Source organism: Procambarus clarkii, chromosome 8 (assembly GCF_040958095.1).
Source record: "Procambarus clarkii isolate CNS0578487 chromosome 8, FALCON_Pclarkii_2.0, whole genome shotgun sequence".
Lineage (NCBI taxonomy): Eukaryota > Metazoa > Arthropoda > Malacostraca > Decapoda > Cambaridae > Procambarus > Procambarus clarkii.
Genome location: NC_091157.1, coordinates 12422766 through 12449578, shown reverse-complemented (window position 1 = coordinate 12449578; position 26813 = coordinate 12422766). Strand labels below are relative to the sequence as shown.

General features: G+C 43.1%; 2 protein-coding genes across 4 annotated transcripts in view; both read left to right on the top strand.

The window, feature by feature from the left end:
• LOC123759765 (mucin-4) overlaps nucleotides 1-18901 on the top strand; it is a 142526-nt gene extending 123625 nt beyond the window's left edge. For all 3 annotated transcript variants that reach the window (XM_069317239.1, XM_069317245.1, XM_045745020.2), the window contains one exon: nucleotides 14215-18901. The gene's annotated coding sequence lies outside the window, so the exon portion shown is untranslated. The remainder of the gene's footprint in view (nucleotides 1-14214) is intronic.
• Nucleotides 15504-18170, top strand: LOC123759582 (uncharacterized). The gene has a single exon (XM_045744687.2). It carries the CDS (start codon nucleotides 15504-15506, stop codon nucleotides 18168-18170), a length of 2667 nt encoding a protein of 888 aa, XP_045600643.2.
• Nucleotides 18902-26813: the final 7912 nt, after the last annotated feature.

Here is a 26813-nt window from a genome sequence, read left to right as displayed (position 1 = left end):
GCGGTGGCGTCGTCTGCACGACGCCACCGTGCAGACGACGGTGTTGTTTACTGGTTACCACGATGGTCTTTGGGCACCATACCAGTTTGCTTGTACAAGTATGGTGAATAAAACAGGTAGATATTTATATATAATGTGTGTATATAGTGTAATAACACCACAAACAGTATTGTTGGAGGAGAAATATTAGTGCGTCTGGCCTTGAGGGCGGCAGCCATCAGCTGACTGTGTGAGGTCCTACGTCTTTGTGCCTATACTCACCATACAAGCTTAGATGTACAGTTATGGTGAACAAAACATGTAAATACTTATATATAAAAGCAAAAACAGTATGGTGGGTGGAGAATGGTGGCAAGTCAGGTGAGGTGAGGGAGGGAGGGAGTGGCAGCCAGTGGCGGGCTGCCACTGCCTGCCACTGCCACTCAGCATACCGACTTAGTGGTTCGTTATGGTGAACATGAATGTAGATACTTATATATAGCGTCTGTATATAGTGAATAAAAGCAAAAACAGTATTGTGGTTGGAGAATGTGGGAGAGTCAGGTGACTTGAGGGAGGGCGTGAGTGGCTGGCTGGTACACGGCGGTTACTCCTCGTTACTTTTTGACTCATAATAGCAACTTAGTGGTTCATTATGGTGAACAAAACATGCAGATACTTATATATAACCTGTGTATATAGTGTAATAACCGACAAAGTATTTGTTCACTGATTGATGAACATAATTGAATCAACAATATGCACACCATATTTTTGAGTACAGCGATGATTCACTCATTATATTATATAAATATATCAAACTACACACTATTGAAAAATATTACAGCAAAAAAACTATGAAAAATCAATCAGACACATTGAAATAATTAGGTAATTATCTCTTTGTGGCAACTCCGGCCTGACAGCTGGCGATCAACAGACCGCCTGGGACGCATTCTGAGTCAGTGCCTGTTTTTTGCCAGACTTCCCCGCCCTATAGTGGGCAATATATGCCACTTACGATTTTTTTATTATTTTTACCATGATCAGTGAACACAAATTAACAGATTAGGAAGAAAAAAGAATTTTTTTTTTCTGGGGGGAGCCCCGTCAGCTCCCTGGAGCTTTACCGGCTGATATGCTAATGTCAGACTTTGGCATCAGTCATGTGTATGGAGTTCTAGGGCCTACCGGGGACCACGGCCAGAACCTGGCCCCCTCAGAGAGGCAAGGGGAGCAATGGCCTATAGAAACCTCCGTGTGGTTGGAAGCATTCTGTCTGCCATCGACCGGGTCAAGCATCCAGAAAGGTAAGCATTCCAAAACAAACCCCTATTCTGGTGAAAATTGCTACCTAAAGCCGAACTAGTGGATAGAACTCTTCAACAGAAAACAAGGAAACTAGTATGACGTCATACGTCACCGCGCCGCTGTCTGCGCAGCTCCCCCCTCCCCGGGAGGGGGAAGGGGGAGCCCCAGACCTCCCTACGCCGGCTATCCACCCATCAGTTCTTCGGCTGATGCTATAGGCACCGGTTATGTGCTCCGGCTCCAGTGGTTGTTTTAGCACTGTACCTAGAGTGTGGTGTCTGTTTTCTAGGTGGTGCGTAAGCCGGGAGTGATTCTCCAGTACTCGGGCTGCATGCGCTTAGGGTTCCCTTCCCTAGGTGCCCTGTAAGTACTGCCCTTGGGGCTTGGGGCCACTTTCCACAAGTTCCTTGGGTCCTGCCCCTGCTTGGCCGTTTACTGCTTGGTTTTCGGCCACTCTTTGTGTGCTCGGGTGTTCTGTCTCCCTTGTTCGTCTTAGAGTAAGGGGCAGTTTTTGCACTGGTGGGGCGCAGGGTACTGTGCAGCTTGTCTTTACTAATCATAGCGGCCGGCTCTGTTCCGCTTGGGTACGCTGTCCTCTTGCGGGGTTTTCTTTTTCTTTTTGTTTATCTACCTTGGTGCTTGTTTAACAACTTGCTGCTCGTTGTTCTCGTGTTGTTCCCGGGACTTTTCGGGGCTGTGGCGCCTTGGGTGCCGTGGGGGGTGCGTGGTGTCCGCCTCCCGGTTCTGTCCATTTGATCTTCCTCTGTGGGTAGTTAGCTCCGGGGAGCCGACGGGGCTCCCCCCAGAAAACCAGCGTTGAATGTAATGAAACACCATTTTCTGGATGAGACCCGGAGGCTCCCCGGCAACCCTCCCTCCCTCCGGTCGGCAGTTTTTCGCATGTTTTGACATCCAGCTTCAGAACTGATGGGTGGATAGCTGGCGTGGGAGGTCTGGGGCTCCCCCTTCCCCCTCCCGGGGAGGGGGGAGCTGCGCAGACAGCGGCGCGGTGACGTATGACGTCATACTAGTTTCCTTGTTTTCTGTTGAAGAGTTCTATCCACTAGTTCGGCTTTAGGTAGCAATTTTCACCAGAATAGGGGTTTGTTTTGGAATGCTTACCTTTCTGGATGCTTGACCCGGTCGATGGCAGACAGAATGCTTCCAACCACACGGAGGTTTCTATAGGCCATTGCTCCCCTTGCCTCTCTGAGGGGGCCAGGTTCTGGCCGTGGTCCCCGGTAGGCCCTAGAACTCCATACACATGACTGATGCCAAAGTCTGACATTAGCATATCAGCCGGTAAAGCTCCGGGGAGCCTCCGGGTCTCACCCAGAAAATGGCGTTTCATTACATTCAACGCTGGGTTTTTTCAAAATTACATGTGCCTGTGGGGAACAAAGGATATTATACCCCTAGCATGTTAAGGGTTAAGGGTGACATTTAATGGAGTGAAAAACATGATGGCAGTGCTTAGAAATGCCAGGAAATTGCAGAGGGATGACGTTGGCAAACTTTGGTCAATAAGACAAGACCTCTCTTAGGAGTACAGAAAAGCTGAAAATGAAGCTTATTGAAACAAAACGTCTAAATGGGGATAGAAATGAATAACACAAATTTTTTTCTACAGAGTGTAAGGGACTGGAAAGCTTGTGAAATGGTACATAAAAACAAGGCAACAAAATCAGTAGTGGAAGGGGGAGTAAAGAGCAAAGGGAAAGGGAACATGTTCCTGAAAGTTGTATATACCAACATAGATGGAGTGAGGTCAAAAACTCTGGAGCTGCAAGATATAATTCAGCCTAAGGTCCCAGATATTGTCGCATTATCAGAGACGAAACTTGAAGGAAATATATTAAATGAAGTTGTATTCCCACAGGGCTATTCAGTCTGGAGACGTGACAGAAAAACTAGGAAGGGAGGAGGAGTGGCTGTGCTGGTGAAAGAACACCTGAAGGTAAGAGAGTTAATATTTGAAAACCTTCGAGATATTGACATAATGACATTGCAGGTCTGGAATCAGGAAGATAAGCTGATAATTTTAAATGCCTACAGCTCACTAGGAAGCAACACATGGACAAAGGAAAAACTGGATGACAAATGAGAAGGCCTCATAATGGTCATGAGAGATTACTGTACAAGCAGATGAACATAAATCACGACTGTTGATACTGGGGGACTTCAAATTTAAAGCAATAGACTGGGAGGCCTGTGAAGCAAGAATGGAGGACTTTTGGACATGCAGATTTGTGAATCTCATTCTGGAGACATTCTTGCATCAACACATCAAGCAATGTGTTGATACAAGCAAGGAAGACCCCCTCAATTATAGACCTGTATCATTGACAAGTGTAATAGTCAAAATATTGGAAAAATAATAAAAACTAAATGGGTAGAACACCTGGAGAGAAATTATATAATATCAAACAGACAGTATGGTTTTCGATCTGGAATATCCTGTGTATCGAATTTACTCAGTTTCTATGATCGAGCCACAGAGATTTTACAGGAAAGAGATGGTTGGGTTGACTGCATCTATCTGGACCTAAAAAAGATGCTCGACAGAGTTCCACATAAAAGGTTGTTCTGGAAACTGGAAAATATTGGAGGGGTTACAGGTAAGCTTCTAACATGGATGAAAAATTTTCTGACTGATAGAAAAATGAGGGCAGTAATCAGAGGCAATGTATTGGACTGGAGAAATGTCACAAGTGGTGTACCACAGGGCTCAGTTCTTGTACTGGTGATGTTCATTGTTTGCTGATGATGCTAAGATAATAGAAAGGATAAGGAACTTAGATGATTGTCATGCCCTTCAAGAAGACCTACCTTGGTTACCTTACCTTACCTTACCTTGAGGTGATTCCGGGGCTCAGCGACCCCGCAGCCCAGTCATTGACCAGGCCTCCTCGTTGCTGGACTGGTCAACCAGGCTGTTGGACGTGGCTGCTCGCAGCCTGACGTATGAGTCACAGCCTGGTTGATCAGGTATCTTTTGGAGATGTTTGTCAAGTTCTCTCTTGAACACTGTGAAGGGTCGTCCAGTTATGCCCCTTATGTGTAGTGGAAGCGCGTTGAACGGTCTCAGGCCTCTGATGTTGATAGAGTTCTCCCTCAGAGTACCTGCTGCACCTCTGCTCTTCAACAGGGGTATTCTGCACATCCTGCCATGCTTTGGGTCTCATGTGTTGATATTTCTGTGTGCAGGTTTGGGACCAGCCCCTCTACTATTTTCCATGTGTAAATTATTATGTATCTCTCCCGCCTGCGCTCAAGAGAATACAGGTTTAGGCTCTTTAGTCGGTCCCAATAGTTATATGTTTTACTGAGTGAATTCTAGCAGTAAAGGATCTCTGCATGCTCTCCAGGTCAGCAATTTCTCCAGCTTTGAAAGGGGCTGTGATTGCAGCAGTATTCTACTCTAGAGAGCACTAGGGTCTTGAAAAGTATCATCATCGGTATAGCATCTCTAGTGTGAAATGTTCTTGTTATCCAACCTGTCATTTTTCTTGCAGTTGTGATGGCTACTTTATTGTGTTCTTTAAATGTAAGGTCTTCCGACATCAGTACACCCAAATCCTTTACATTGCCTTTCCGTTCTATGTTATAATTTGACTGAGTTTTGTATGTGGTTTCCGTTTTTATATTTTCATGTTTTCCATAGCGCATGAGCTGAAACTTATCTTCGTTAAACACTATGTTATTTTCTGTAGCCCATAGAAAGACCTGATTTACATCTGATTGAAGGTTTGCCGTGTCCTCTATGTTGTTTACTTTCATAAAAATCCTAGTGTCATCTGCAAAGGATGATACAGTACTATAGGTTGTGTCCTTGTCTATGTCTGATATGAGGATGAGAAAAAGTACTGGAGCAAGCACAGTACCCTGGGGAGACTGAGCTCTTTACGGTTGATGGTCCGGATTTTATTTTGTTGACTATTACACATTGGGTTCTGTTAGTCAGGAAATTGTAGATCCATCTGCCTATTTTTCCGGTAATTCCTTTTGAACGCATTTTATGTGCAATAACACCATGGTCACATTTGTCAAAGGCTTTTGCGAAGTCTGTGTAAATTTCATCAGCGTTTTGTTTGTCTTCCATGGCATCTAGTGCCATGTCATAGTTGTCTAGCAACTGTGATAGGCAAGAGCGCCCTGTTCTGAAACCATGTTGTCCGAGGTTATGGAGATGCTGTGATTCCATGTATTTTGTGATCTTACTTAGCACTCTCAAAGATTTTTATGATCTGCGATGTTAGTGCTATCAGTCTGTAATTTTTTGCCTCTGCCTTATTTCCTCCTTTATGGAGCGGTACTATCTCTGCTGTTTTTAATATGTCAGGGATAATGCCAGTACAGTATCTAGGCTTTGTCTCCAAAGAATGTGAAGGGCCTGCGATAGCGGATTTTTACAGTTCTTGATGAATATAGAGTTCCAAGAGTCAGGACCTGGTGCAGAGTGCATAGGCATACAGTCTATGGCTTCTTCAAAATCCAGTGGGAATAGGGTGACATCTGATATATGATTTGATGTTGGTGTCATATCCATGAAAAATTCATTTGGGTTATCAATCTTCAGTGTGTTCAGTGGCTCGCTGAAAACAGAGTCGTACTGATTCCTCAGTATTTCGCTTATTTCTTTGTTGTCATCAGTGAAAGTTCCATCTCCCTTTTGCAGGGGCCTGATACTAAATGTGGATTTTGATCTTGATTTTGCATAGGAGAAGAAATATTTCGGATTTCTCTCTATTTCACTGATGATGGACTTTTGCTCTCTTTGCCGCTCCTGGGTTTTGTATGATTCTTGTAGTTCTTGACCTGGACAAAATAAGTATATGGAGCACCACTTGGCAAATGGAATTTAATGTGAATAAATGCCATGTTAAGGAATGTGGAATAGGAGAACATAGACCCCACACATATTTAAATTATATGAGAAATCTTTAAAGAATTCTTATAAAGAAAGAGATCTAGGGGTGGTTCTACATAGAAAACTATCACTTGAGGACCACATAAAGAACATTGTGCAAGGAGCCTATGCCACGCTTTCTAACTTCAGAATTGCTTTTAAATACATGGATGGCAAAATACAAAAGAAATTGTTCATGACTTTTGTTAGGCCAAAGCTAGAATATGCAGCAGTTATGTGGTGCTCATATCTTAAGAAGCACATCAACAAACTGGAAAAGGTGCAGACATGCTACTAAGTAGCTCCCAGAACTGAAGGGCAAGAGCTACGAGGAGAGGTTAGAGGCATTAAATATGCCAAAACTAGAAGACAGAAGAAAAAGAGGTGATATCCTCGTCCCTATTCATCTGGGGTTCCGGGACTGGCTTGGTTTTTTTGTGGGGCGTCAGTGCTACCGCTTTTGTTGTCTCCCTTTTGGGTTGAATCTGGCACCTCGCGTGTTCACGCACCTTACCCGGGTCGTGGTGGCCAGTGTGCATCTTTTTAGGTGTTTGGGTGCTGGTCTACATCGATGACTGGCTGGTCTGGGCTCCCAGTCAGTCCGCATGTCTGTTCACCAGGGGTTTGGTGCTTTCCCAGCTAGCTGAGTTTGGGTTCCTGGTGAACTGGCGAAAGTCCCATCTGGTTTCCTCCCAGATTCGGACCTGGCTGGGTCTTGTGTGGGACTCTCGGACTGCTTCCTTGTATCTCCTTCCAGAGTCTCTCCTTTGGCTGCAGTCCCGCATGTGTTTGTTTCTAGAGGGTGTTACAAACCGTTCATTGATGCTCGTGTCCCTTACAGCAATAAAATATTGTAGTCTAGGGACATTTACTGCTACTGCAATCTCATGGTGGGACACCAGTCTAATCCCATGGTTTGTACAGGCAAGAATTAAAATTATTCACCCCCTTAGGATTTAGTAAATCACACACATAAAATAATGGTATATTATAAAGATAAGTCAGTTAACTATAGAATTATATATCAAGCAACATATGGGCAAATCACAGGTAAATCAACAATAAAATTATGTCTCTCCAGACTAATACTACAACAGAACCTTGAGGGTTAGGGGCCTTGGTATTGAGTGAGTAACCAAGCCTGATGCACGCAGCATGAACTCACAGCACTGCTGTTCAGCTTGTGACCACAGCATCGCCTAAAAATGCCATAATATTCTTGTTCATGCTATTATGTAGCGATGATATTATTACAGAAAACCCCTGACTGTGATAAAACTGACCAGGGTTCTGATAATAGCAGGATTGTGGTGATATTTAGCACTGTGCGCCATGGAGGGAGGAGTAATGCTGTGGGAGGGGAGGGTAGTGGCATTATCTTCTGACTGTGTGTGGCCACCTTTTATTGACTGCACTCACCATACCAGCTTAGTGGTTCGCTATGGTGAACACAAATGTAGATACTGTACTTATATATAACGTGTGTATAGAGGGTATAAACAGCGAGAGGAGTAGGTTGGGAGCCGCCATTTTGGTGAGGGAGGAGCGTCGTCTGCAGGACTTACCATGTTGTTTACTGATGACCACGATGGTCTTTGAGCACCATACCAGTTTACTTGTACAAGTATGGTGAATAAAACATGTAGATATTTATATATACTCTGTGTATATAGCGTAATAGCACCACAAACAGTATTGTTGTAGGAGAAATATTAGTTTTATTATTACTGTACGCTGGTTTTCTGGGGGGGAGCCCCTATAGCTCCCCGGAGCTAACTACCCACAGAGGAAAGAATAGGGACTTACCCGGGAGGTGGTTGCTGCTCACTCCTCAACCTGAAGTCGAGACAACTGGCTGCATCTGCCGACCCAAAGCGACACAGGCCCGACCGGGCCCAGTAAAGTTTACAAGGTAACGAGCAGCCAGGACCCTGTTCGACCGCCAAAATCCCCGCGCCCGAATGTCAGCCCAGGACATATTACCAAAATGGCAGCAAATGCAGTAAACTTACGAACGTCATGGGGTCAGGGATAGACTGCAGGCTGGCAAGACCGAATAAGCCTGCGAACGACCTGAGAGACCCGAACCCGAGAACTGGGAAGAAGGGAAACTGGATCAACCCAAAGCGCATCCCCAGCCACAGAGGCCGTGGTGCGCAAATAACGGTGGAGAGCCGCAACCAAACACAACACATGATGCACCCCTGGCCTGACCAACCAAGTATCAACAACCCAAAGACCCCTCCAGAAAGCAGCAGTCTCATTCTTTGCAAGGAAAGAATGAGATGGCTGCAAACGAACAAAACTATCACCTCTACCAAAAGAGCAGAAACCCATGTGCCAGAGGAGAGCATGAAGCTCCCAAACCCGACCCCCAGAGGCCAATGCCAAAAAATAAGAGCTTTGGAAAAACAATCCAGAGAGCACACTGTCCAAAGACCAGTTCGGCTCAGGTGGCGCATGAGCAGGCCGTAGGTGAAACACAGCTTGAGACAGCTTACGAAACGGTGCAGAAGTAACATCAATACCGAAAGAAAGCTATAGCGGCTCTGCCAACACGGCACGATATGAGGCAACAGTATTCGGCATAAGATGACAGTCCTGAAACAGCCACGAGAGAAAGGAGACAACAACGAAGTGACAAAGAACCGGAAGGACCGCCAGGAAACTTCATGCTGCCGCCGAGACGAAACCCGCAGGTGAGACACCATCAAAGAAGCACCCTGATCACCATACAGACAGTGATAGACTCAAGTCAAAAAGACTAAATGCGAAGACTCGAGGAGAAGAGCAAACCAGTCTTGTAACGGACCGGATCGATCTGCTGAAAGAGGCTAAGCCGCGGAAAAACATCCAGGTTCGGACACCGAGCAGGCAGCGCCTGAAACCGAGGCTGGGCCGGCCACCATGGGGTCAAGAGGTCTACTCTTCCCTGTTAAGTCTTCAAGAGAGCTAGGACCTGGAGCAACAGCTGAACTGGGGGAAAGAAGTACAGTGGAACCCCCGGTTACAAGCGTCCCTGTTTACGAGTTTTTCGGGTTATGAGCCTGATTTGTTCGGAAAATTTGCATCAGGGTACGAGCATTGCATCGGGTAACGAGTTTGTTGATACGCGTACGGGCCGACCTAGTGCGTGGTGGCACAGCTACCGCGCCTCAGTTTACCAGTGCCTCGCGCCCAGTGACTATCCCGCCTGAATTCTTCACAAGGATTTGCAGTTTTTTCTCTGATATTTGGCCATTTGAGCATAAAAGTTGTTATTATATATCTCGCAATGGGTCCCAAGAAAGCCAGCGGTAAGGTTCAACCTAAGAAAATAGTTGTGAGTAGAGGCAGTAAAAGATGTCCCTTCCTCATTAAGAGAATGTGTGAATTATTGGAAGAACTGCAAAGTTTTGTTGAAAAAACTCATCTAGATAAAGCTGTAGCAGGCCGTTGCATTGACCTTTTAAACAACAATGTGGTGTCTTACTACAGACAAGTGTTAAAATGTAACGAAAAACAAGTGTCTTCAGACAGATTCTTAGTAAAACAAGCAAGCAGTGAGCCACAAGCATAGTTGGTTCGGCCAGGGGTGCGACATGTGTTGTCCGGTTACGGCTCTTTACTGTTACCTGCGTGCCATGGCTGGGGATGCGCGTTGGGTTGATCCAGTTCCCCTTGTTCTCTGTTTCAGGGTTCGGGTCTCCCAGGTCTTCCGCAGGTTTCTTAAGTCTACCAGCCTGCGGTCTATCCTTGCACCCGTGCCGTTCAGACGTTTGCAGCTTTTGCTGCCTTGTTTGGTGACGTCTTTGGCTCCTTTCGGGCGCGAGGATTTGGGGGTCGCCCAGGTTCCTGGCCGCCTGTTCTTTTGTGAGCGTGTCTCCTGTGCATTCTTGTGCTGCTTTTGGTTGCAGGTAGATGCCAATTGTCTCGACTTTATGTTGCGGAGTTTGTGGCGGCCACCTCGCGGGTCAGCCCTTTCTTTTCCTTCTCTTTGGGTATGTAGCTCTAGGGAGCTGTAGGGGCTCCCACAGAAAACCAGCGTTGAATGTAATAAAACGCCATTTTCTGGATGAGCCCCGGAGGCTCCTTGTCAACCCTCGCTCCCACCGGTCAGCATTTTTTTCGCGTTGGTTGAAGCTTAGCTTCCGAATTGATGGTAGGCAGCTGGTGCGGTGAGGTCCGTGGCCCCTCCCCCCCCGGTCTATGGCCACCCCCCTCTCCCCCGCAGGGGGAGAGGGGGGTGGCCATAGACCGCAGCCCTCCCTGGGCAGGGAGGGCTGCGTGGACAAGCGATGCGACAGTAAAATGTGATGTTTGCTTGTTTGCTTGTTTTCTTGGGATTGTAGGGAGTTTCTACCTCTCTTCGGTTTTTTGTTTTAGTTTCTTAACATGTGGGGTTTGTTTTGTTATGCCTACCTTTCTGGGTGCCTAACCCCAGTCAATGGCAGATAGGGATTAACCCCAACCACAAGGAGGTATTCCAGGGCCATTGCTCCCTGAAACCTCTCTGAAGAGGCCAGGTTCTGGCTCTGGTCTCTGGTAGGTCTAAACTCCATAGCTAATGTCCCAGTCTAATATAACATACATTAGCCCAATAGCTCCAGGGAGCCTCCGGGGCTCACCCAGAAAATGGTGTTTCATTACATTCAATGCTGTTTTTTTTTTTTCTAAATTTTGCACATAGAGTACTGTACTTGGATGGCCACATTGAAATTTTTTTTTACAGCAAACTATACACTGTACTCTCAAACAATAATTTTTAGCAAAGAATGTAAACGTTATATGCCATCCTGAGACCGTAATGAATAAAATAACAATAGATGACATTTTAAGTATTTTTGAGACTACTGTAATTGAAAATTATGATTTTTTTTTTTTTTTATTTATATGGTATGATGATGATCCATTAGGAAAAGCTAAAGCATTTACCACGAAGATATTACTCACAAAAAATTAGTGTGTTTGAGGAAGCTTAGGGCTCACAAGCACCGGGCCCCCTTAACCCTTAACATGCTCGGGGTCTAATATCCTGCTATCCACACAGGCGCATGTCATTTTGAAAAAAAAAAAATTTTTTTTTTTTGCTAATCTGTTAAGTTCTGTTCACTGATCACGGGAAAAATAAAAAAAAAATTCTATTGTACTTACTTTTGTTGCAATAGAGCCGAGAAGCTCTGCGATGACGTCACAATCTGCATGTTCGCTCATGCAGTACACGCCCGGAAGGTGTTGCGCGCGGTCCTCAAACAGCCAGAGTTGCCACAAATATATTTTCGCGCTATTTATTTACAATGTCTAAGCGCATTTTATCTAATTTTTTTTCACTAATTGTGTTTCAAATACTGTTTGAACATATTTTGTATCAATAATTGTTGCATATTTGAGTATACACAGGCGCACACAAATGTTTTCAATTACGGCAATATAATATGTCATTACAGTCTATTATATTATATGTTCTGCTTATATGTTTACATATTTACACACTCGCACACGCTATACACACTTTGAAGCACACTTAGAAGATTTCTAGACTGTGGTAGTCATTGAAGCAGTCGACAGCACATAATGGGATACCACACGTTTCACACCATGTTTGCACAAGCTTCCGTTTCTTGTCTCTACGTGTCGTTGTTTTACACACCAAGCAATCACGTTGGGCTATTGCACGCTTCACACCAGGTGGCAAATACTTAAGTTTGTGTGCTAGGAAGCCTTCAGTGTGAGCGAGGCGTGGAGTACCAGCATGCTGCAACAGTGGGTTTATGATGGGCCGCTGAATACCTGGGACATCTTTTGCAAACTTTCCTAATAACTGTATTGCAGCATCAAATACAAAGTCACGGAAAGTGGGCTTACGTCCAGTTCTCACAAGGTACATGTTGAAACAGTTCAGCATGCTCATGTCCACAAGATGGAAGAACACTTTTTTCGTCCACCTACATGTCTTCCGCAGACACTCTGCAGTGCCAATCATCATGTCTGATTTATCAATCAACCGCATGTTGATATTATAGTCTAAAAGACAGTCTGGCTTATATAGTGGTGCGTTTGTTTTATGGCTCACTTTCCCACTGTTCACCATTGTTCCATCATGAATTGTTGTCAACAAGTTCACCTCTCTTTTGTCTTTCCACCGAACTGACAGAATGTTATCACTTTTCCTTCTCTGACACTCACCAACTGCAATGTCGTTGTCAAACACAGGCATTTCCCTTCGTTGTGGCTTTACTGTACCAACCAATCCGGTTCTATTTTCTAGCAAGAACCGAGCTAGCAAGGGACTTGTATATAATTATCTGTGTATAAAATGTGTCCCTTGTTCATCCACGGAGCCATGATGGTCTTCACTACACTCCCCGAGAATCCATGTTCGTCGTTACCGGGAATGTCTACATCACTAGCCGAGTACAGAATCATGTGTAACACGTATCCTGTCTCACAATCACAAAGAACAAAAAATTTCAGGCCAAATCGGTTTCGTTTTGAGGGAATGTACTGTTTGAATGGAACACGTCCCTTGAAAAGTATGAGAGATTCATCAACCACCAGCTTCTGTGCTGGTACGTAAAAATCTCTGAATTTTCCAATAACATCGTTCATGTAGTGCCTCACTCGCCACAGTCTATCATCAGGTGTTCGGTCCTGAACACTTCCAAAATGTAGACACCTGAGGAGTATCTGAAACCTGTCTCGTGACATATATTTCCCGAATAAAGGTGTTGGTATTGTCTTGTCCTTGCTCCAATAGTCATTTATTGCATGTTTGTGACAGTGCTTCATCAACAAACAGAGTGCCAAAAACACATACATTTCCGCCACTGTGGTATTTTTCCAACGCTGCAGTCGTGAAAATTCTGTGATTTCCCTCTCAATCAGGTAAGCAGCATGCAGGTTCGTTTGGTGTACAATGTATTCCATGAGTGGTTCATCATAGAATGCTGTAAAATATTCCATCTCAGCCATGTCCTCACCTTGATTAGGGAAAAGGTTTGTAATCCCTACATCTTTATCGTCAAAGTGAGGAATATTAGGAATAAAATCGTCACCATCACTCCACTCAAGTACACCAGGCGTCCTGCGAGATGCAGAGGAAAGACGGCGAGGAAGCAATGCATACCGGCGACCAGGAGCTGAATACCGTCTGCGAGAAGCACGGCGGCTACGTGCACGTGAGGTGGGTGCACGTGAACACGAGGGTCTTGGTCCCTCATGTGGTGCCATGCGGTGGTGCTTGGCTGGGCGAGATGCTGCTGACGCGACAATTTCTCGCCCAGTTACACCACTGGTACCAGCCACAGGCTCAATAAAACTTTGATCTGAGTCACTAAACCCAGAAAAGGAGTCACCTCCCTCTGACTCGTCACCCTCAAACAGAAAATATCCACAGGAACTGTGAGGTCGTGGTAGAATTGGGGTAGAAAATGGGCGAGGAGGCATGGGAGAGCGTATAGGCCTCGCCATGGCATGGCGGTCATTCTCACTTTCACTGCTGCTGCTACTATCTCCCGACAACTGTGTATAATCCTCATCGTTGTCTGAATCGTCAAACACACTTTCTTCACCTTCAGAGAATAATTCGTGGGCTATTTGCTCTGGGGTGAGGGACTGAGTGGTGCGTGCCCGTGAGGCGTTTGACCGTGCGCTCGCCATGGTGACTCTCGCTAAACTGAGGCCTCCCATGCCATCGGAGCGTGAGCTGGATTTTTTTTCAAAATGGCCGCTGTTTACTAGAGCCCCTGGGCAGCGTATGGGACCCCCAGCTACACCGCGGGCCATTCAAATCGTGCGCGGTACCCATACACTTCATATGAAGTGAAGCGCAGTTGACTGGTAAAACGATTTACACTTCATATGAAGTGATGCGCACTTTAAGGGTTAATAGTGTGTTATTTCGGCTATACTGTATCTTATGAATATTAATTCACCATAAATATAGTTCATCACAGTAACAAGTAGTCTGTTTGCTCATCTATTTAAATTTTGATTATGTCTCTCTCTCACTATAAACATAATATTTTTTTCTGTAGATCCTCAACCACTGTGTATTGACTTGGTAACTACTGGCGACAGCATCAACAGCAGCTGTAGTGAAGATAGTGACATTGTATCGTTAATGACTGACAGGGAGGAAGATGAGCTGCTTTCGGCTCGCGGAGGTGGACCTCCAGTCTCATCCCCGCCACCCATGGTGCCCCATGCTCCACCACCACCCCCACAACCAGAGATGTCCCACTCACCACCCCCACCACCAGAGATCCCCCACTCACCACCCCCACGACCTGCAGTCCCCCACGCTCCACCACCACCACCACCAGAGATCCCCCACTCACCACCCCTACGACCTGCAGTCCCCCCCGCTCCACCACCACCACCAGAGATCCCCCACTCGCCACCACCACCAGCGGTCCCCAACTCACCACCATCAGCTACTACTGATCCACCAGATCAAGTAATCCAGCCACAAGTCTTAAACAGAATTGAAAATTATGATGGAGCGTATATACGATATTCGTTTTCAATCCCCACGCACGTTAACACATTCCCTAGTGTGTATTTAAGAACATTCAGACAATTTTTTATTGACCAGATTATGACCCAATTCACCCCAAAACACCCCTCACTGTTCATTTACCCAGACATCACTCTGATTGTACGTAATTTAAATGTGTGTGAAGAAGAGGAAGATATGCTGGACCCAATCAATAATGACGGTTTTCCTATATGGGGCAAGGGGCGGACAATTACGCGAGAGGAAGTAAACACGCTTATAGATTTCTGGGCTGATGAGTTAGACGAAAAAATATCTCGCTATTTAGAAGAAAGGGAACGATCGAATGTAGTTGTTGAATGTCTAACTGGGTTTTACATCAACTGTGGTCAAATTGAGCACCCCATAAGACTAGGTTCGCGAGTAGAGTATCCTTATGGTTTGCGCGGGAAACAACTTGTTTTCAATCCTTATGGTGAACTTAATATCTGTCTTATGCAATGTCTTGCTGCATATAAATGTTTAGCTATGGGTATGCATCTAGGTAATATTCGCAGCAGATCTGTGAAAGCTAGCTGGTGTCTAAGATACATAAACTGGCCAGCAGATATTAATTCCCCAGTAACATTTGAGGATATCGGTAAAGTAGAAAAAATTAACAATGTCAGAATCTTTGTTTATGCACTGGAAAGAGGTGAAAATACAAGACAATATTTCATTGCCCTAGCTAGGAAAGGAAGAGGGGAACATAAAGATATTGTACCACTGCTAATGTTGGAATCTCAACATCTGGTGTTGATTAAAGATTTTAACAAGTATGTACGCAATATGCGTAATGCTAACGACATCCCTAGACATCACATCTTTTGTCATTGTTGTTTGATTTCACTTTCACCCACTCATATGCAAGCTCATGAGGAGTCGTGTAAAGCTCATCAAACCCTTACATTTTATTCAGAAGAGAGGAAGATTACATTCCGTAACTATGGACGAGAATATGGACCAAGTCACATGTGTTTTTATGACTTTGAGTGTATTCTAGATAGATCTAACCCTAAAGGTATGATCGAGTCACGTCATAACGCGGTAGCTTACGCTTACATTATCATTGACAGACAGATGAACATTGTCAAGACAGATACCTATTTAGGTAAAGATGCTGTCAATCACTTTGTAACCACACTAGAAGCGTCATGGGCTAGAATCAAGAGGGGACAAGAATCTTACAAACTTGACATGTCCCCACAACAAGAAGCTATATTTGAGACAAAAACAGTCTGTGAGCTCTGTGATGAACCCTTTAACGGGGATGATGTAATCAAAGTCAAACATTACGATCACACTGTGAGAGTTCATAATTATAAAGCTGCTTACTGTGATCGTTGTAATTTGCAGTGTATAAATTCCAATGAGTTTCTCTACTCTTTCTCACACAATGCTTCATATGATTTGGGGGTGATCCTAAACGAGATAAAGAAGCGACCTAAGATGAAAATAGATATATTGGCTATGGATGGATTTAAATTTACGAACGTTGGTGTGAACACGTTGCTATTTTTGGATAGTTTAGCCCTTCTTAACGGTTCACTAGGAAGAATTGCTAAAGACCACATTGATAGCGGTAAACCTACCACCTTTACTTTAGCTATGCTACAGGGTGTAAATAAGGCAGCTATCCCTAAACTGTTAAATGGTAAACAAGCTTTCTGTTACGATTACTTGTCATCCATGAGTGTACTAGATGAGCCACGTCTTCCTTCTCGCGATAAGTTTTACAACACGTTGAAAGATGAAGAGTTATCAGAAAAAGAGTATAAGCAGGCGTTAGAAATTTTCGATCTAGCTCAGTGTCACAACATTGGGGAATATCTCATTCTATATCTCAAAGTAAACACTGGATTGTTAGCAGATGTGTTCACAGTCTGGCGAGATACATTGCTTACCCTCTACAAATTAGACATTTCTCACTACATTTCTCTCCCCTCATTTGCTTGGGATGCATTCTTGCTTAAATCTAAAGTTGAACTGGATGTAGTGTCAGACCCACTGTTATATGACTTACTCTGCCGGAATCTCCGTGGGGGGTTCACAAGTGTAACTAGACAGTACACGAATGTGGAGAACCAACACACAGGCTCAGAGCCGAGTGATGATAGTAGTTACATCATCTACTTGGACTTCAACAGCTTGTACGGTGTGTGTATGACTGAACTGCTCCCCCGCGGTGGTATACGGAAGCTGACTCACAATGAGCGTGACATAATGATAGAGCGGGGATTGGAGAATATCGCGTGTGATGGACCCAAAGGATACTGGGTATTGTGTGATACAGTGCAGGTTTCTCCAGAGGTCGCTAGGTATACGGATGAACTACCCCTAGTTCTTTCACACGCTTGCATTACAGAAGATCAGATTTCAACTTACAGTAAGAATATTCTTACCGAAGAAAGACGCGGTCTGCCTAAAAACAACACTAAATTAATTGCTTCACATCTTCCTCAGAAAGATTATCTGGTTAGTCTTGATTTGTTACAGCTGCTCATGCAAATTGGATTAGAAGTAGCTAAAGTTCATGACATCTACGAATTTGACCAGGAGGCCTATCTTAAAGATTTTATTGAAACCAATGTTCGTGAACGAGCCACTACCAAATGTGCTATAAAAAAAAAGGCTTTCAAACTTGTATCAAACTCTATCTATAGTAAGAGTCTCACAGATGTATCTAAATATGGGAACAAACACTACTTGGTCACAGATCGTAAAGCTTTCCTAAAATGCACGGGTAACCCTTTCTTCAAGCGTAGTCTGTTGTTAAGTAAAGACCGTGTGATCTGCACTGTAAATCCGAAGTCTCTCCTAGTCAACACTCCTGTGTATCTTGGCTACCACATACTCCAAATTGCTAAGAGACGTCTCTATGAGTTCTGGTACAATGTGGTAAAACCGGCATATGGGGATAAAGCCAGTCTATTATATACAGACACAGACTCTTTTATCATTAAACTTAACTGTTGTGATGTGTTTGAAGAGCTGAATAAGGCTCCTCTCGTTGACTGTATGGATTTTAGCAACTTTCTTGACACTCGCCCATCCTACCCCATATCACGCGAAGGTGAACTAGGGTTGCTCAAGTCAGTAATTGGGACTAAGATCATTAATCAATTAATTGCTCTTAGACCTAAAACATACTCTTTCACCACACAGGATGGAGACCACACCTGTAAGTGTAAGGGAGTACCCTACCACCTCCAAGAGAAACTGTCACACGAATCATTTCAACGCGCGCTTGAAACGAACACTTCAATCCGGTTTGTCTCCAGATCTATCCGAAATGTGCAAGGAAAGATCTGCACATGTTGCAGTACGTGCAGAGGTTTGTCAGCTTTTGATGATAAACGCTACATTCTAAGCCCAACTCAGTCGCTAGCCTATGGTCATCCCGATATCCCGAATGATGATGATAATGATGAGATGCAAGTAGTAGTGGTGACGTAGCTAGATGATGGTGATGAGGAGGTGGTTGTCGAAGTGGCAGAAGTAGGACAACCCTTTCTCCCCCCTCCCTGCACTACTGCAGACACTTTACTCCATATTCCTTCCTTGTAGTAGGAGAGCAACCGTCCTCTTAAAAATAACGTAACTTTTGGCTCGTATGCGCGCTATGGCCGAATTTGGACGTAATTTGAAATGAAACCGACTCACAAAAGTGACGTACTGTTCCGTTTCCTGTTTGAGTCGTCCGGCTTGCTCGGTAAGGTTAGAAGAGGAAGACTTTCAATTAACGTTTTTCATAACGTTTTGAAACTTTGAGAATTTCCTGCCCACCTAACCTATCAGAGGACCCTTAACTTCCTGTTGCTGAAAAAAAAATCCCAAATTTATTTTCATTTATTTTTTTTTCATTTTCAAATTACATCTACTTTCGGCCATACGGGCAAACGGCCAAAAGCAACGTTATTTTTAAGAGGACAAGTTGAGAAGAGATGCATTGGCTTCAGCACTATTCAACCCCCTCTAGATATACATAGTAACTTAACTAAAAATTGTACAATTTCAGTTAGATAACCCATTTTGGTGGAACTATATACTTAAGAGAATAGGATGTAAAATACAAATTGATGTTAATTATAATTGTTGGCGAGATGTGATAACCATAAGTACTATGACTATTTTTAAAATGATGATGATGTATATATTTATGTGAATAAACACCTGTAAATTGTTAACGTTTGTATAAATATGATTCTCATTTCCTTGGTTTAGCAGTATTCATTGTTCATTAATCATGGACAGTTCCTATGATATAATCTGTGAGGAACTGCTTTATATATTCCGAGAACCATCTCAGATTCTTATGTTCTTATGCTATAGCATAAGAATGAAGGTAGTACCTAAGCAAATTTTGGTTGTTTGAGATTTTGAGATTCTCAGGTGAGATACCTGGATAGAGCTTTTTGTGCCAGAGATAGAGGGAACAGGTTAAGGGTTTGCTATCCAGGAGCAGGAATTGGTGATATTGTTAACAACATGAATGATGATATATCTGGATATGGGAACAAACAAATTATTTGTATCAGTGCTGGTGGAAATGATGTTGGACGAGTTAGGAGTGAGGAACTGATACAGAGGTTTAAGAAAACCATAGAATTAGTTAGGAGCAAGGGAGGAATCCCAATCATGTGTGGCATTCTTCCAAGAAAGGGAGTTAGAAATGAATGGTTGTTGAGGGCACTTGGTGTCAATTGCTGACTGTATAAATATTGCATATCAAATGCAATATCATTCATGGATAATTGGAAACACTTATATGGAAGAAATGACATGTATGACCGAGATGGGGTGCATCTATCTAGGGCTGGAGTTGTTGCTGTTGCCAACTCAGAACCTGTGGTTTGAGGGGTTTGGGTTTAAACTGTTAGTAGTTAGGAGAAAGGAGTTAATAAACTCGTGTTTGTGGGAGAAACAAGTGGCAAAAAGATTTGGGGAAGAGAAGGGCCTCAAAATAATATTACACAAACAGTAGGCGTCTAAGAAACAAAATAACTATTTAAATGCTCTTCTCTGCACAGAAAAAATTAGATATTATTGCACTTACTGAAATGTGGATGAATGTAGAAAATAGAGAACTATTAGCTGAATATCAAAAAATGGATTTGAACTATTTCACACAGATATATTAGACGAGGAAAGGGAGTAGCCATACTGTAGACACGCGATTATCCGGATATACCTGATTTGATGCCTCGGCCTCGGGCGCCGCCGGGGGTCGTATTTCCGATGACCTCCTGCTTGCTTGGGAGGCGTTCTGCTACGTTTTCCAGTGCGGGAGTTTCCGCATAAATATGCGTAGGCTCCTTGTGTTGTCTCTGTTTGTGTTTCTGTCCCTGTTTCTGTGCCTTGTTCATGTATATGTTTATGTATCAGTTTATGTATTTCTGTATAAGTATTTGTGTATGTTCAGGACCCTGTATACCACTTATGTAAAACCAATCCTAGAGTACGCAGCTCCAGCCTGCATGTACAATGTTTCTATATTTGTGTTTGTTTTGTGGGCCGTTTGACCGTGTTGTCCCTGTTTGTGACTCTGTCTCTGTGTCTTGTTTCTGTATATGATCCTGTGTCGGTATATGTATTTCTGTATGTGAATTTGTGTGTACTCACCTAGTACTCACCTAGTTGTGTTTGCGGGGGTTGAGCTCTGGCTCTTTGGTCCCGCCTCTCAACTGTCAATCAACTGGTGTACAGATTCCTGAGCCTATTGGGCTCTATCATATCTACATTTGAAACTGTGTATGGAGTCAGCCTCCACCACAACACTACTTAATGCATTCCATTTGTTAACTACCCTGATACTGAAAAAATTCTTTCTAACGTCTCTGTGGCTCATCTGGGTACTAAGTTTCCACCTGTGTCCCCTTGTTCGTGTTCTACCCGCGCTAAAGAGTTTGTCTTTGTCCACCCTGTCAATTCCCCTGAGAATTTTGTAGGTGGTTATCATGTCTCCCCTTACTCTTCTGTTTTCCAGGGTTGTGAGGTTCAGCTCCCTTAGCCTTTCCTCGTAACTCATTCCTCTCAGTTCCGGGACCAGTCTGGTGGCATACCTCTGAATCTTCTCTAACTTCATCTTGTGTTTAACTAGGTATGGACTCCAGGCTGGAGCTGCGTACTCTAGGATTGGTTTTACATAAGTGGTATACAGGGTCCTGAACGATTCCTTACACAAGTTTCTAAAGGCAGTTCTTATGTTGGCCAGTCTAGCATATGCCGCCGATGATCTCCTTTTGATGTGGGCCTCTGGGGACAGGTTCGATGTGATATCGACCCCCAGATCTTTCTCTCTATTTGACTCTTGTAGGATTTCACCTCCCAGATGGTACCTTGTGTTCAGCCTTCTGTTCCCTTCGGCTAATTTCATTACTTTACACTTTCCTGAGTTGAACTTTAGCAGCCATTTTCTAGACCATTCCTCCAGTTTGTCCTGGTCGTCCTGTAGTCTCTGTCTATCTTTATCTGTTTTGATTCTTCTCATCATTTTTGCATCGTCAGCAAACATTGAGAGGAATAAGTCTATACCCTCTGGAAGGTCATTTACATATACTAGAAACAGGATGGGTCCGAGTACAGAGCCCTGTGGGACTTCGCTGGTGACATCTCGTCACTCTGATGCCTCCCCCCTCACTGTTACTCGCTGTTTCCTATTGCTTAGATACTCCCTTATCCACTGGAGCACCTTACCTTTTACTCCTGCCTGCTGCTCCAACTTTTGTAACAGTCTTATGTGAGGTACATTACTGTATCAAAGGCTTTCTGACAGTCCAAGAAAATGCAGTCTGCCCACCCTTCTCTTTCCTGTCTAATTTGTGTTGCTTGGTCATAGAATTCTCTTAGGCCTGTGAGGCACGATTTACCATCTCTGAACCCATGCTGGTGGTGTGCTACAAAGCTGTTTCCCTCCAGATGCTGTACGAGCCTTTTCCTCACAATCTTCTCCATCACCTTGCATGGTATACAAGTTAGGGAAACTGGCCTGTAGTTCAGTGCCTCTTGCCTGTCACCCTTTTTGTAAATTGGGACTACATTAGCTGTCTTCCAGCTTTCCGGAAGGTCTCCCGTTTCCAGTGACCTGTTATACACCATTGAGAGTGGCACACTTAGTGCTTCTGCACCTTCTTTTACAATCCACGGTGAGATTCTGTCAGGCCCAACAGCCTTTGACACATTCAGCTCCAACAGATTCCTTTTGACCTCATCACTGGTGAGGTAAATTTCCTCCAAGGTTGTTCGGTTTGCCTCCTCATTTAGTGCAGGGACCTCTCCTTATTCTGTTCTGAAGACCTGGAATCTCTTGTTGAGTTCTTCACACACCTCTTTATCGTTCTCTGTGCATCTTCTCCCCTTTTCTCAGTTTCATCACTTGTTCCTTCACTGCTGTTTTCCTCCTGATGTGGCTGTGGAGCAGTTTTGGTTGGGTCTTTGCTTTACTCGCGATGTCATTTTCATACTGCCTCTCTGCTTCTCCCCTCACTCTGTTGTACTCATTTCTGGCCCTCTGGTATTTCTCCCTGCTCTCTGGTGTTCTGTTGTTCCTGTAGTTTCACCATATTCTTTTACTTAATTGCTTCGCTGCTGCACATTCCTGGTTGAACCACGGATTTTTCTGTTGCTTTTAATTTTTCACTTTCTTGATTGGGATAAACCTGTCTGCAGCCTCCTGACACTTCTGAGTGACATAATCCATCATATCCTGTACATTCTTTTCTCTGAGTTCTGTTTCCCATGGTATTCCCATTAGGAAGTTCCTCATCTCGTCATATTTTCCTCTTCTGTAATTTAGTCTTTTTCCTTCCAATCCCATCCTTGGATAGGTTATCCCTACTTCTACCAGATACTAAAATATCAATACACTGTGGTCACTCATTCCTATGGGGGCTTCATATTTGACTTCCCTTATTTCTGAGCCATTTAAGGTGAAAATCAGGTCGAATCTAGCTGGTTTGTCATTTCCTCTCATTCTTGTGAGCCCCTTGATATGTTGGCTTAGAAAGTTCCTTGTACTCACTTCCAAAAGTTTAGATCTCCATGTGTCTTCACCTCCATGTGGGTCCTCATTCTCCCAGTCTATCTTTCCATGGTTGAAATCGCCCATGATTAAGAGTCTGGATCCATTCCTGCAAGCAACTGATGCTGCTCTCTCTATTATGTTAATGGTAGCCATGTTGTTTCTGTCGAACTCTTGTCTAGGTCTTTTGTCATTTAAGGGAGGGTTGTAAATGACTGCCACTATTATCTTAGGTCCACCCATTGTCATAGTTCCTGTTATGTAATCTCTGAATCCGTCGCAGCCCAGAATTTCCATCTCTTCAAAGCTCCAGTCCTTCCTTATCAGCAGAGCCACTCCTCCTCCTCTCCCATCTCTCTCTCTTTCCTTACTATATAAAAGTCCTTTGGAAACACAGCATTTGTTATGACGCCTGACAATTTTGTTTCTGTGAGTCGTTTTACATCTGGGTTTTCTTCCTGCGCCCTTTCTGCCAGTTCACTTGCTTTGTTGGTAATTCCATCGACGTTTGAGTACATTACCTTGAAGCTCACTTTCCTATGTCCATTTTCACCCCACCCTCCCCACTAGTGCAAGAAGCTGTTCCATGGGCATTGCTGCTTGGGTAGGCTCATCCTCCTGTGGGGTAGTTACCAGGGGTTCTGAGGGAGGTGGGGGTGGTGGGGAAGGAGGGGCAGGGGAAGGATGGCTTAGAACTGGGGTGGGGGATGGAGGACTTAGTTCGTGTCTGGGCCGGCTTGGGGCAGGAGGAACACCAGGGGGTGGGAGGGAAGGGGGCACTCGGGGTAGGGAGGGAGGGTGGAATTGGGTGGAATGGTGGAACTCCCCACCTATAGGGTGGTAAGTTGGGATGTTGCGGTCTCCTCTGGGGTTCCCGAGGTGCTGGGTTGGGGTTCCACATCCTCCCCCTGGGATTGCTGGGTTAGGGGTTGAGGTTCCCTGGCTCCTTTCCCTCTGCCTGCGCCTTTTCCTTGCATCTGCTGCCTATATTACCTCTGTCCTGGCCATGTCCCTCTGAAGGAATACCTGTCTGTAATTCGTTGCATATTTCAGTTTGCTCTTTTTTGCTAGTATGCTCTTTGATGCACTCGTTTTTTAGCACTACCTTGATCAACCGGTCTTTGTCTTTGTTGTACTGGCCAATCTGGAAAAACTTTTCTATGTCTGTTTCAGCCCCTTCCATAACTATCTCCTTTAGTATCCCTGCCACTGCCGCTTTGTCCTTAGACCTCCAATCTTCCCTTGTGGAACCCTCTTGTTCCTTAACACTTATCACTACTACAGCTCTTTTCCTTTCCAGTAACTGGCTCGTGCATCTAGCTGCCTCCTGTGAGGTTACTGCTTTCATTACAACTTCGTTGACTGTGGCCATTGCTCCTGGGCTCTTCAGCATTTCAGCAATGGTGGCACCCATTGTAGGGGTCCCTGCCATTGCTACATCTCCTGGTACCTGGGGTAGCAGGAGATGTTTGACCAACAAACAATGCTGTTTGTTGGTCAACAAACACCATTGTTTAAAATAGAAGACATGGGTTGACATTTTGGGGGTGAGGTAGGTTACATTGAGTTAATTAGGTAGTACTTAGTTTTTATCTTAAACTGGTAGGGAGAGGTACAGTCTTTAACATAATTGGGAAGGTCATTCCACATTCGAGGTCCCTTGAATTGTAAAGCATTTCTAGTTTGACTAAGTCGTACTCTTGGAATATCAAATAGGTATTTGTTTCTGGTGTGGTGCTCATGGGATCTGTTACAACCTTCTAGGAAGCTTTTAAGGTCAGGACTGATATTACAGTTCAGCGTTTTATATATATATATATATATATATATATATATATATATATATATATATATATATATATATATAAATAAATACACATGAGAGGATGTGCAGGGACTTAATATCTAACATATTCAGAGATCTGAATAAGGGTACCGAGTGATGTCTGCGGCCAGAGTTAGATATTGTCCAAATAGCGGCTTTGTGTTGAGTAATTAGAGGACGTAAATGATTGTGGGTAGTAGAACCCCAAGCACAAATACCATAGTTGTTTGTTTGCCTTGCCGATGGCCAATTTATGTACCATGTTGGTGTTTTCTTTGGTTTCTTTGTACTGTTTTTGTGCTTCTTCTTTGTATATAGTTTTATTGTATTTCTGTAGCATGCTTTACATGTACATATAAATAACATAAAATAAAAAGTTGTTAACCCATCACGGCCTGTGACACGCCCGCCCACACAAATTTAGCAAGACGTTGTAATATTTCACCACAAAACGAGAAACACTGCACAAAGAATTAGACGTACCAACACGTATGTAATTTGGCAACAGTTGTTAAAGGCCGCCTGTCTTCGTCTAATATTTTCTGCAAAACACTAAACTATCCCGAGTCAACACTTCGTCACGTACATCATTACCGGCGTTTTCTGGCTTGGTTTTTTGCACATAACTGAATGAAAACTACAGTTACACTTTTACAACTGCCACATAAGAATCGAATACTTCAAGTACCTGCACTTGTTTGTTTATTTATTTATTTATTTATATAAAAGAAGGTACATTGGGTTTGTGAGAATACATAGCATAGTACAGTAATTACACTCTTGTAAAGCCACTAGTACGCGCAGCGTTTCGGGCAGGTCCTTAATCTAACAGAAAATTTTAAGTAGGTAAATTCTATCAGAATTAATAAAATGATAACAAACTCTCTTTAACTCCTCTCTTAACACTCTTTAAAACATTATAATTGTACTGTACACAATCAGGCATTAACATATTACAACATCCAGTGTCAGTAAATCATTTTGACTTAACACTTATCTCTATTATCCCTCAAAAGGAGTGAAATTTTTCAGATATAATTTTCAAGTTTACGCCCCAGTCACCACTGCACAGTAATAGTCCACTACGGGCTCACCATAGCCCGTGCTACTTGGAACTTTTTGTTCTAGGTAGCGAATCTTAAACAACAAACAACTGCACAGCACTCACTAACAATACATAATAACTCAGTATTTGGCCTTGTTTGTTTGTTTGTTTGCCTTGCCGATGGCTATTTTATGTACCATGTTCGTGTTTTCTTTGGTTTCTTTGTACTGTTTTAGTGCTGCTTCTTCTTTGTATATAGTTTTATTGTATTTCTGTAGCATGCTTTACATGTACATATAAATAACATAAAATAAAATAAAAAGTTTTAAAATAAAATAAGTAATATTAAAATAAATAATAAATTATATTTAAATATAATTGATATATTATATTAATTTATATATTTATATATTATATTAATTTATATATTATATTAATTTATATATTTATATATTATATTAATTTATATATTTATATATTATATTAATTTATATATTTATATATTATATTAATTTATATATTTATATATTATATTATTATAATAAATATTAAAATAAAATAAATAATAAATAATATAATAAAATAAAAATAAAATAAAAAGTTAAAAAGCACGACTGTTAGTCCAGTCGTGCTGGGTCAGGCGGCGGCCCACCACAGACACATTGATTAATTTTAACATATTGAGTATACAAAATCGCCGTTTTCTCAAATATCAATTAATTAATATCGTTATATATTAGAATTACTGTCTAGGTAAGCCTAAGTTAGGTTAGATTAACGTGTTATGTTCCACTGCAAATTATTGGATGGAGCATTTTCAGGTGTGATTTGAAGGGAAAACGACAGCAAAGCACCTTTCGGGAAATGTTACTCACATTGTGTTTTCCAAGCGCACATTCCCTAAATACTTCAGCCACGTATTTTAACGCATTTGATTCAGCAAATCGACGTCCTCATAAGCAATGACAGGCTTTCATCCAAGCTTTCACCTCAAAAACATTCGTTAATATTAATGTATTTTGTAACTAAAAACAATGTTTTCGCGAATAGAAGTTAACATTTATGTATACTGTAATTTTGTGCATAATTAGGCCTATGATATGCTTGGTTAAGTGTTTTGGTTCTATAGGTAATTATATGTATTTGCAATACGTGGGGGAAACAATTGGCAACCCATCATTCAGTAATGCCCTTTCCAGGTGCGGCCGG